A 10,888-nucleotide genomic window follows, 5' to 3' on the forward strand; every position below is an offset into this window, starting at 1 on the left:
CCGTGCTCCCGCAGGGCCCCGCTGTACCTGTACCGCCTGATGGCCGTGGTTGTGCACCACGGGGACATGCACTCGGGACACTTCGTCACCTTCCGGCGCGCGCCGGGCGCYCGCAGCAGCCAGTGGCTCTGGATCTCGGACGAGTCTGTGCGCAGGGCCAGCCTGCACGAGGTGCTGGCTGCCAGTGCCTACCTGCTCTTCTACGAGCGTGTTCATGGCCGGGCCCAGCCGCAGAGCCCGGCCCAGCTCTGAGCCAGGGATGGTCCCCAGCCCTCGGATTGGCACCTCTCCGTTATGCAAACCCCCTGCTCCRGGCTCCTTTCCCTGTGGGATCGGCTGGGAGTTGTGTTTTGTACCCAAATCCTGCTGTTCCAGGGTCGTGCAGCCCCAGGTGTGCGTTGAGATGAGTTTTTCTGCCTTGGCCCCGGGCTCTGTTCCACATCCTGACACCGCACTTTTTTCCCAGGGAGATGCTTTATCCCACACATTTCACTGCAGGGGGAGCCCTGGAAGGGGTTTGAATTGGGTTTTTCCCCAATCCCTCCCCCCAGTCCCTCCCCTGGCATCTCTCCATATGCACCCACAGCCCCTCCCCGTTCCCTTCTCCGTGGCAATGGCTGGGAATTGTGTTTTGTACCCGAATTCCCGGAGCTGTTCCAATGTCGTGCAGCCCCCACTGTGTGATGAGAAGCCTTTATCTGGCAGGCAGGGATTTTATCCCAGGGCTCAATTCCCAATTTTTCCCAGCGAGGAGCCCTGGGAGGGGGCGATGGGAAGCTGCTGTTGGCAATGATTTAAGACACRAAGTGCCTTGAGCTTCCCCAAACAGCTGCATTGCCACTGTCCYGGCCCTCTGCACATCCACTGTGTCCTGGGAATGCCTCACAATTGTGGGATGAGCTCCATGGAATCCCATTTCTCCCCAGATCCCAACTAATCCACCCATCAAGTCAAGGCATCTCCACAGCCAGCCACGATCCAAAAGATTTCCCTGTTCACATGATTTCCCCACTCCTTTAGTTCTTTATAAAGTCCTTCTCCTGATTTAAAACGCAGTTTGCTTTATCCAGGAGATAATTTTGTATCTATTACGAGCTGAAACCTTAATTTATTGCTCCATACCTTTGGAATATAGCTGGAATCAGCACATGGAAGTGTTTGCTAGTGCTCAGTATTGTCATTTTCCTTYAGCACTGTTGAATACAGTCGTTTTGTAGCATCAACTACAACTTTTAATGCTGTGATTTCTGAGCTGCTGTAACTGTTCTAGACTCGCCCTTCCCATTTTATTGCTGGAATCTTCCATTCCCAGCAAAGCTCCTGGCTTGCAGGTGAGCTGTAGAGCAGCCCCTGGCCTTGTTAAATGGAACATAAACAACAGGGCCAGGACTGGTGAGCACTTAGTGGTCTCATGAAGAAATCTGGGAATCCTGGTGTCATTGTATCAGCTCCAGGCTGCCCTGTAAATAGAAATAAGGGGAATTCTGCTGCTTTGGATTGTTTGATGTTTAAAAAAATCCCAAACAAAGCACAGAGGGAGAAGCAGCARAAGTCCTCCTTTAAAAACCTGCTTTTAAATGACCAGGAATAAAATCTGTAGGTTGTTTTTAGCTCTGTCTTTGTAAGCTTGGAGGAGAAAATCCCTCATCAGACAAGCTTTTTTTCAGTGTGAAGTTTTCAAATAAAACCTGTCTTAAATAGTTTTTTTTTTAGGGCAACTTTGTACCTCATGAATTCATAGTGCTGCCCAAAGCTTGGGAGTGTTCACACTTCCTCAGGAGAGGCTCCAAACCAGCCAAAGCAAGAGTAGCAAAATGGGTGGATATGCAAAATTATTTACACAACTCATCATTCCAGAGTCTGGAGCACAATTCCTGCTCCAGGTAATGCTCACAGTGCATAAATGTTGATAAATCCACTGCTGGACTGGGTCCTGGTTCCTGGCTGTGCTGCACAAGCAGTAGCTTGGTTTTAATGTGTTTTAAGTTTAGAAAAATGTCTAGAAAACCAAGAAAACAAACAAAAATAAACCTTGAAGGATGCAAAATGCCAAAAAAATTGCTCTGGCCATTGAAGGGAGAGCTGACAGAGCTGGAGGAGGAGCCAGCCCTCCCTACTGGGAGCACTGGGGGTCATCTAAAACCATCACCCAAACATCTCCTCCAGCAGATCTGCCCTGGTACCTCAGGACTGAAACCACTCCCAGTGCCAGCAGYGGGTGTCCTGCATTATCCATGCTCAACACTCTGCTTTGAGGTTGTTCCTGGATTTGGRAGTTCAGCTGAGCAGCCCCTTGGATGAGTTGTGCAGGATTTGGGGGCAGAGGACACGCACACTATGGACTGTCAGAAATCTGGCAGCCRGCACAGGGACAAAGCTGCCTCTTCCTGCACAGCCAGAAGGTTTTTCTTCTGCCTGGAGCTTTTTCCCTGGGCTATGGATTGACTCTGGATCTCCCTCAAGGGCTAAAAAGGGGAGGGCTGAGCCTTTGTTCTGGCTTTCCCTGGTGGGGAGGAGTGGATGGGCTTGGCTTGACCCTCAGGTGACAAAGGAAGCAAAGACCACACCTTAGTCCTGGTCCTGAGCTCTGCCAGATCCTCCCAGGCCTCCATGAGCTTTGGATCTGGGCAGGGATTGGGGATCTCATCCTCCCCTCTGGAGATCCCTGGGATCTGTTTTCCAGCCCAGCTTCCCCTCTGGAGATCCCTGGGATCTGTTTTCCAGCTAAACCTCCCCTCTGGAGATCCCTGGGATCTGTTTTCCAGTCCAGCCTCCCTCTGGAGATCCCTGGGATCTGTTTTCCAGTCCAGCCTCCCCTCTGGAGATCCCTGGGATCTGTTTTCCAGTCCAGCCTCCCATCTGAAGATCCCTGGGATCTGTTTTCCAGCCCAGCCTCCCCTCTGGAGATCCCTGGGATCTGTTTTCCAGCTAAACCTCCTCTTTGGAGATCCCTGGGATCTGTTTCCAGCCCAGCCTCCCATCTGAAGATCCCTGGGATCTGTTTTCCAGCCCAGCATCCCCTCTGGAGATCCCAGGGCTCTGTGCAGGCACAAGGCTCACACGCTGTTATTTGTCCCTCTCAAGCTGCCGTGGTGGAGAARGTGTTAATAAATTGTAAAGAATTAAGAGCTCCAAGATGGCATCTCTGTGTTTGGATTATTCTTGTGTTATTTTGTGTGTTAATTTAAAAATGTCTGTTCTGGTGGAAGCACTGCACTGCTGTTGGAAGTTGCTTTTTTCACTTCAGGGTATTTTTGTAATTGTACAGTAGCAATAAAAGAACTTGTTAGAAAAATCAGTGTGGGAATGTTTTGAAACAAACACCAAGCTGGGAGCCAAAGGGGTAAAAACAACACAAGCCCTGGGTAAGGATTTTCTGCAGGAATTCTTCATGCACCACAGAGCATCTCAAGAATGCCAGAAGGTGGGAAATCCCAACTCCAAATTGCCTGCACAAGCCTGAATTCCATAGGAATAATGGGCTCACCACTGAAGGCCAGAGCCCTGCACTRATTCCAGTGGTTACACAGGATTTGKTTCCCATTCTCACTCARAATTTACCATYCCTTGGTGCCTCAAGATCTCCTGATGACTGGACAGAATTCTCTCACTTTGGCAGGATTTCCTGTGGGCTTTCAGGAAGTCAGGATGGGATTCCTAGGGATAATTATTTTGGAAAATACACTGAGAGTGACAGCCTTYCACACTGGGCTGTCCATGGAAATGKCCYAACCCAGTTCTTCCCCTAAAGATTTTTTTTTACCACCTTTTAGTACAAAGGACCTGAGAAAGGAAAAATCTTGTGCTTCCTCCTCCCCAGGAGCAGTGGAGGTGCAGCAGCAAAGAAATTCAAGCAGAGAGGAATTAATCCAGCCACTCTGCACCCCCCATCTTCACACCTCAGCACCCCACTTCTCCATGTCAGGCTTGTTTGTGCTTTATTTTAACTTAAAAAAACCCATGCAAACTAGAGCTCATTGACAGAATGTGTGACCTGTAGTGTGTCAACTTTAAATGATTGCAGCTTGTACCTCAGAATATTTATGAAAAACTACTGCCTCCGGGCTGTGGAGGATTTTCAACTTTTTGGAACACTGCTTAGATTAAGATCAGCTGAGAACAAGCTTCCTCCTGAGCAAAACAAGGGTATCAACCACCAAAAATCGGGATCAGCAGGACCAGAGCAACATTTCCCATGGGAAAAAAACCTTGCCATCAAGACCTGTGGTTTGCTTTATCAGCAAAGTTTCCAAACCTCTCATTTCCATTTGCTCCTCCAGTCCCTCTCATCACCACAGGGGAATCCACAGTTCCATCAGGATTTAAAGCTTCACTTTCCCAAAGGTCCTGATTGCTGAACTTTTCCCTGCTGGGTGCTGGGCAGGATTTTCCTGAAGGTGAGGTTGACCCGGGGGCCCAGCACCCTCCTGCGTGGGGGCAGGCTGTGGTACCAGTACACGTTGGTGGGGTGTTTCATGAGCAGCAGGCTGCCGTGGGCCAGCTGCAGGGTGATCCTCCCYGTGCCTGCCATCCCTCCTTTCCTCCGCTGGTCCCGGTGTCGGAACACGAAATCCCGGCAGGCTCCGAAGGACACGGAGGCGATGGGGCTGCGGGGAACCAGCTCCTTCTCGTCATCCCGGTGCTCCCCGATGTGGTCCAGACCATCTTTGTACCTGTGCATGCAAATCCATTCATTACTTACCAATAATCACATAATCAATTATTTACCGATTAAATCAACTCATCAGCAATTGGCCAAATGCTGCACAAAGCTTCTTTTTTTTTGTTTCAACTTAAGAATAAGGGGCCGTACCTGTTGATAAGGACCAWGTTAAAGGTGTGCCCTGTTTCTGAGGTGACGCGCTCCCGGATGCGGGTCAGGACCGGAATCCATGGCTTAGGGTAGAATGTGACCCCTGAGTAAGTGTAGGACAAGCCAGGGTCTCCGTAGGTGACCTTCTTCCTGGGAATCTTGTGCCAYGTGCCAAAAACGTGCAGTTTTGTCAGGTCTTCTGTTTAAATGAGAAAGGGGAAGGATCAGACCCAGGTCTGTGTTTGCACAGACCCTGTTGTATTTGCAACAGGAATGAGGGTGCTCATGTCAACCCCAAAACTGTCATCCCTGTTTCCAGTTTCTGTCCCAACAAAGCTGGACACTACCTTGTTATCCCCCATGAATGGGATGAACAGGACAGCACTCCCATCCTGTATCTCTTACACTGCATCTACAACAAATTCCAGTCACCACTCCAGGATTATCCCTTGASAAACACTTCCAGCTGAGCAAAACCACCCCTGTGGGGTCAGACCTGCGTTCTTGGCTTCTCAGGGCCACATTGTGSAAGCAYCARGTGGCTGCAGAAACCTTCCACAAGMCYGCCACTTGTGTCTGGGCCCTGGAAATTGCTCTGGAAACCCACTTGAGTGAGCTGGGTAGGGAAATGCTTCACTGGGAAGGARTGAGGGGGATGTGGARGGGAATAAAGCTGGACACRGAAGSGTTGAGATTGGAARRGAGCAATGGGGGTCACCCAGGCCAYTCTGCTGCCCAAGCAGGGTCTCCAAGAGCACTGTCCAGGCCCTTTGGGAGGCCTCCGGAGCCTCCATGGGCAGGCCGTGCTCGGGCACTCTCACAGGGCTGGAGTTTACCTTCGAAATACTCCACCTCCCTCTCCAGCTCCTGGAAGAGCTCGTCCGCCTCGGCCTTGCCGAAGAGGATGCGATAATCACAGTTGAGCCCCTCGGCGCGGATCTCCCGCGGGAGGGGCCGCCCCGGGCCGGGCTCCTCCAGCCGCGGCCTCTTCCCGCCGCCGTCATCCCCCTCCTGCCCGCGGGGCAGTTTAACCACGAATGCGTCCATGGGCGGAACCGGGACCGGCAGCGATGCCCGAGGGAGCGATGGCGGGAGCGGGATCCGCGATCCCGCGGGAAACGGGAGCGCGCCCCGGGAAACGGGAGCGCGCCCCGGGAAACACCGCGCGCGAAGCCCCGCCCCCATCCCAGCTGGGCCACGCCCCCCAGCGCACGCGCGCGCTTTTGGCGCCAAATTCGAGTCCCGCCCCCCGCCGGTTCCGCGCCGCTGCCGCCCCTCACTCACCGCCGGCCYCGCTCGCTGCCTGCCCCGCTCCGCCGCAGCCATGATCGGGCAGAGGACACTGCACTCCTTCTTCAGCCCCGCGCCGGCCAAGAAGCGCGGCCGCTCCCCGGAGCCGGGCGGCGATTCTGAGGTAGCGGGCGCGGGGCTGAGGGAGCCCGCGGCTCCGGAGGAGGGGAGAGGGTGCGGAGGAGAGTGGCCTGGTGGCGGCGCGGGTGTGTGGAGCTCCGTGTGTGTGGAGCTCCGTGTGTGTGGAGCTCCGTGTGTGTGTGAGGGGGCCTGGGGGAGCTGGCGGCCTTTTCTGAGGGCAGTGGGGGGGGGCAACATTTCCAAAGCTCCGCGCGCCTGCACGCGTGGCTGAGCTGCCAATCGAGCGGCCCCGCTTCGCTGCCGCCCAATGGGCGCCGAGATCCTAAGTAGCATCACTGTTGCTAGGTAGAAACCTCCCCGCCRGCCGCGGCGAACCAATAGGGAGGAGCCGGGTTCTCCCGCTGACCAATAGCGAGCGGGCGTTTGTCGYCCCGCCTGTGGGCGGGGCCAGCGCTGCGCCACGGTCAATGGGAGCGCGCTTTGTGTTTTTGCCGCGGATCTGCCGCGTGTGTTGGGGCCGCCCCTTGGGCGGGGTCTGTCCCAGCATGGCCGCGGTGTTTCCCCGCCGCGGTTTGGGCCYGCTGCGCTCCCGCATCCTCCACAACCTCCGCCTTGCCCGCCGCTTCCAGGTGAGCGCCGCTAAGAAGGCGAAAGAGGCGGGGGATGAGACGGGCCAGGCGCTGAGCGAGGAGCAGCAGGAGCGCATCCGCAAGAACAAGGAGGCGGCGCGGCAGCTGCTGGCGCAGCGGAATGTGCCCCCGGGCTTCGGCGACAGCTGGCGGCGGCAGCTGGCCGGGGAGTTCTCCAAGCCCTACTTCGTGGAGGTGAGCAGCATTCCCCGATCCYTCTCCCGAGCGGTCGCTGTGCCCCCGCAGCCTCCGCTGAGCCCCCGTTCCCCCCGCAGCTCATGAAGTTCGTGGCCGAGGAGAGGAAGCGCTACACGGTGTATCCGCCCCCGGAGCAGGTCTTCACCTGGACACAGATGTGCGACATCTGGGATGTGAGTAGAGCCGCAGGGGGGCTCTCTAGGTTGCTCCGGGGAGTTTAAAACCGTGAAGGTGCAGGGTTGGTGCACAGACACTCTCCTTTTGTGTTTGGTCCTTTAAACTTGGATCCCATGGGATCCAAATGTTATTGTTTAAACTTGGATCCCATGGGATGTCGATGTTATTGTTTGCCTCACCTAACTCATAAATCCAGCCTTCCCTTTCATGTCTGATACCAAACCGTGATTTTATTGCTTTATTACCCTCACAGGCCACAGAGTTTTCTTTGATCCTTTTAATCTTTTTTTTTCTAGTGTTACCAGGTTAACCTAGTTCACAGTTTTTTGGATCTTGCACATCTCTTGTTCTTTTAGTTGATTAGTAACAGATTTAATTGAAAGAAAAAAAAGACAGCATAAGATAATGTAATTTCCAATAAAACAGGTCAAAAATATCACAGCAAGTGTGGCATGAAGTTGAAAGGGGATGAAACCTACTTGGAAAATGACAAGATGTTTTTTTGTGACTGTGAAAATGTTGGACTTCTGCACTCAAATTATATTAGTTTTATAATACTGATTCCAGCTCAGTGCTAACCAAGGTCTTCTTTCAGGTAAAAGCTGTCATTTTGGGACAAGATCCATATCATGGACCTAAGCAAGCTCATGGGCTCTGTTTCAGTGTCCAGAAGCCTGTTCCTCCTCCCCCCAGGTARGAAAATTTGCAAAATCCCTTTTGTTCCTTAATTATTTGCAGTTCTCTGTTGCTCAGGCCTGGAAGCTGGAAAATTGATGTGCAGTGGTTTGCAASTACTTAAATTTGAGTTGTGCATTGCCTGGAAAAAAAATCACTGCAAAATAAGGATAATTCTGTGTATTTTTGGTGATATTCTGGATGTAAATTTTAATTTCCAGTCTCATTAAAGCTTCCAGACAGACACATAGAGTCCTTGCTGCCGTGACTCTACAAATGGCTTAATTATCTTAAATAATGAGATTAAAATCAGTGCTTTTCTTGCCTGGTTAGAGCAGTAAGTGGTGCTGCTTGCTCTTGTCATATTAAAWATCTTCTGGTGGTTTGGTTTGCAGCTTGGAAAATATTTACAAGGAGCTCTCTGAAGACATTGAGGGCTTCACCCACCCTGGCCATGGGGACCTGACGGGCTGGGCCAAGCAAGGTGAGCTCGGAGACACTCAGTGTGGAGCAGAAAAAAAAAATCTTACTTAAAAAACAGCCCTGTAGTTGGAAATAATCCATCTGTAGGACAGAAAAGCACTTCTGAGTGCCTTAATACGAAAATTTACTTCATCAACAGGAAAAAAGCAGTTTGGGTCCCAGAATCCCTGAATGGTTTGGGYTGGAAAKGAGCTTAAAGCTCATCCCATTCCAGYCCTTGCCAAGGGTCAGGGACACTTTSCACTCTCCCAGGYTGCTCAGAGCTCCRTCCAGCCYGGCYTTGGGCATTTCAGGGATGGATTAACTCTTTTTTTCACCCTCTGGAATGTGATTTATTTGTCAGGAGTGCTCCTGCTCAACGCGGTGCTCACGGTTCGGGCTCACCAGGCCACGTCCCACAGGGAGAGGGGCTGGGAGCAGTTCACGGATGTCGTGGTGTCCTGGCTCAACAAAAACCTGCACGGGGTTGTCTTCATGCTGTGGGGAGCCTATGCCCAGAGGAAAGGCAGCTCCATCGACAGGGTACACCTCCTTTTCCTCTCCCCGATTTTTCCCTCGGTTTGSTGGACACTAGAGGGCACTTCCCTTATGGGATTGGGAATTTTCCCTGCCTCGACTCTGTCAGATTGAGTCACCCTTCTGCCCCAGCTTAGCCTTTGCCAGAATTAAGCAAGGAAAGTGGAGCAAGTGTAAGCTCCTGCTGTCAGCAGCGTCTCACAAGGACAGAGCTGTTTTTCCTAGGAAAAGGCTCATGAATCAATCTGAAATCTGSTGGTGGGATGGCAGCAATTGGGAAATGCCAGGGCATTTATGTCTTTGCTTAGTGGGGCAGAAGTCTTGGTCCTTGTGGCTGGTTCTTTGGGTTTCAGGCTGGTRCAGGAGGAGGAGGAACAGGGATAAATCACAAATCACACCTGCCCTGGAGCAGGAACAGCCCAAACCCCRCAAATCTAACAAATGTTTTCCTCTGGCATTCCCAGAAACGTCACCACGTCCTGCAGACGGTCCATCCCTCGCCCCTCTCTGTCAACAGAGGGTTTTTCGGCTGCCGGCACTTCTCCAAGACAAATGAATTCCTCAAGAAATCCGGGAAGAAGCCCATCGACTGGAAAGCMCTCTGAGCTGGGGCTGAGGGTTGGGAGCAGCCCCTGTGTTAGGGGTTGGGGCATTTCTGAGAAAGTTCTGCTGACCTGAGAATTGTTCTTTGGGTGTTGATCAATGAACAGATGACCAAATTTCCAGAGATGGTTATATTTTTGTTTTAAATGTTTATTTTTCAAGAGCATGTTGGAGTGTGGTTGATATAAAGCTCTGCTGCTGGAACAGATCTTAGCCTGGTTTGAAGCAAAAAAAAAAAAAAATACCCCAAACACCAGTTCTGTGTTAATTTGTGGTCATATTTTCAGACTCTGGTGAAGGGATGTCAGTTCTTATYGAGCTGCTCAGCTTTTGTTCATGCCCTGCTGCCTCCTTCCTGTGCAAATCCGGGTTTCCTATTTAGTGGAGCTCATTCGCTGGGAGGAAAAGATTTTTGGTTTTAGCTTTTTGCTACAGATTTGTTACAAAAACAGCTTCTTGGGGCTGTAAAGACAATACACGGTCAGGAGTGTTGCTTGGTGTATCCATGATCTCAAGATTTTGGGATAAATCCTCCCAGCAGCCAAGGGGAGGCTGTGACTGAGAGCCTCAGTCATGCTCTTGAATTTTTTGTTGGCATTTAGAGAGGAAAATCAAAGTTTTTAGGTTCTTCCTGAGTGTGTAATCACCTGGATGACAGGTGAGCTGTGCTGACCATGGACCTGGGGGTAGCAGCAAAGGTTTGTTCACCAACATCTCCCAATTCATGGGCTGATRGCTGCAAATTATTTCAGATCTTTTTAAGATCTTGAAAGAGGGAACTTAGTGYTTTGCCACCTTGGGAGCAAATTGAAGTTTCCACCTACTGCTGGCAATAACTGTTAGGACTTCCAGGAGGAAGAGGTGTTGCACTTCATACTCCTGGGTTTCCAGCCCCTCTCTGACTTTGTAATTCCTTTAGTGGAAGTGAAGTGCCCTTTGTATTTGGAAATTACACCAGCTTTTACAGAATATCCTTGTAACCCTTGCTCTGGTGTTCTCTCTGAGGTAACACTATCACCAGTGACGTTTACTACACTGTCTGTGGCCTTGCTGTATATGTTGTTTGCTTGGGTTTTTTTTGCCCAGTGTGTTTGTGTTTTTTTAATAAAAATTACTTTGTTTACATGATCCTGCCCTGCTGCTTTAACACAGGGAGGGAGGGGAGGCTCTGGTTCTTCAGTGGGTGGAATGGGGAGTCCCAGGAGCATGTCCTTGTCCCCGTCCCCGTGACCAGGCACAGGGCCAGGGCACCTTTGTCCCCCAAGGATCGGGTGTCCCCCCTCCCTCTTTCCACCCTCATCTCCAGCAGAACTTTTCCAGACACGTTAGCAGCGAAATATTTGTGTGCTTGACGTGACTGTCACGTGTGAAACCCAACGGGAACAACCGGGGAGGGGAGGGGGGGGAGGCCGGGCCGAGCTTC

General features: G+C 51.6%; 3 protein-coding genes across 3 annotated transcripts in view; 2 read left to right on the forward strand and 1 right to left on the reverse strand.

Annotated features, from left to right (window-relative positions):
• USP30 (ubiquitin specific peptidase 30) overlaps positions 1-2,026 on the forward strand; it is an 11,913-nt gene extending 9,887 nt beyond the window's left edge. Inside the window, exon 13 of the mRNA XM_057378104.1 lies at positions 15-2,026. Within this exon, the coding sequence (XP_057234087.1) occupies positions 15-252 (238 nt within the window). The 3' untranslated portion in view covers positions 253-2,026. The remainder of the gene's footprint in view (positions 1-14) is intronic.
• A 2,304-nt stretch (positions 2,027-4,330) lies between these two features.
• Positions 4,331-5,948, reverse strand: ALKBH2 (alkB homolog 2, alpha-ketoglutarate dependent dioxygenase). The gene is made up of 3 exons (XM_057378105.1): positions 5,650-5,948; positions 4,814-5,012; positions 4,331-4,673 (listed from the first exon to the last, which is right to left on the reverse strand). The coding sequence occupies exons 1-3, from the start codon at positions 5,858-5,860 to the stop codon at positions 4,331-4,333; spliced, it is 753 nt and encodes a 250-aa protein (XP_057234088.1). The 5' UTR covers positions 5,861-5,948.
• A 104-nt stretch (positions 5,949-6,052) lies between these two features.
• Positions 6,053-10,579, forward strand: UNG (uracil DNA glycosylase). The gene is made up of 7 exons (XM_057378087.1): positions 6,053-6,227; positions 6,814-7,008; positions 7,089-7,184; positions 7,784-7,881; positions 8,259-8,347; positions 8,690-8,868; positions 9,327-10,579. The coding sequence occupies exons 1-7, from the start codon at positions 6,138-6,140 to the stop codon at positions 9,465-9,467; spliced, it is 888 nt and encodes a 295-aa protein (XP_057234070.1). The 5' UTR covers positions 6,053-6,137; the 3' UTR covers positions 9,468-10,579.
• The last annotated feature ends 309 nt before the right edge of the window (positions 10,580-10,888 follow it).

The sequence above is a fragment of the Malurus melanocephalus genome, unplaced genomic scaffold, assembly GCF_030028575.1.
Source record: "Malurus melanocephalus ecotype Western Australia unplaced genomic scaffold, MMel_1.1 scaffold_340, whole genome shotgun sequence".
NCBI lineage: Eukaryota > Metazoa > Chordata > Aves > Passeriformes > Maluridae > Malurus > Malurus melanocephalus.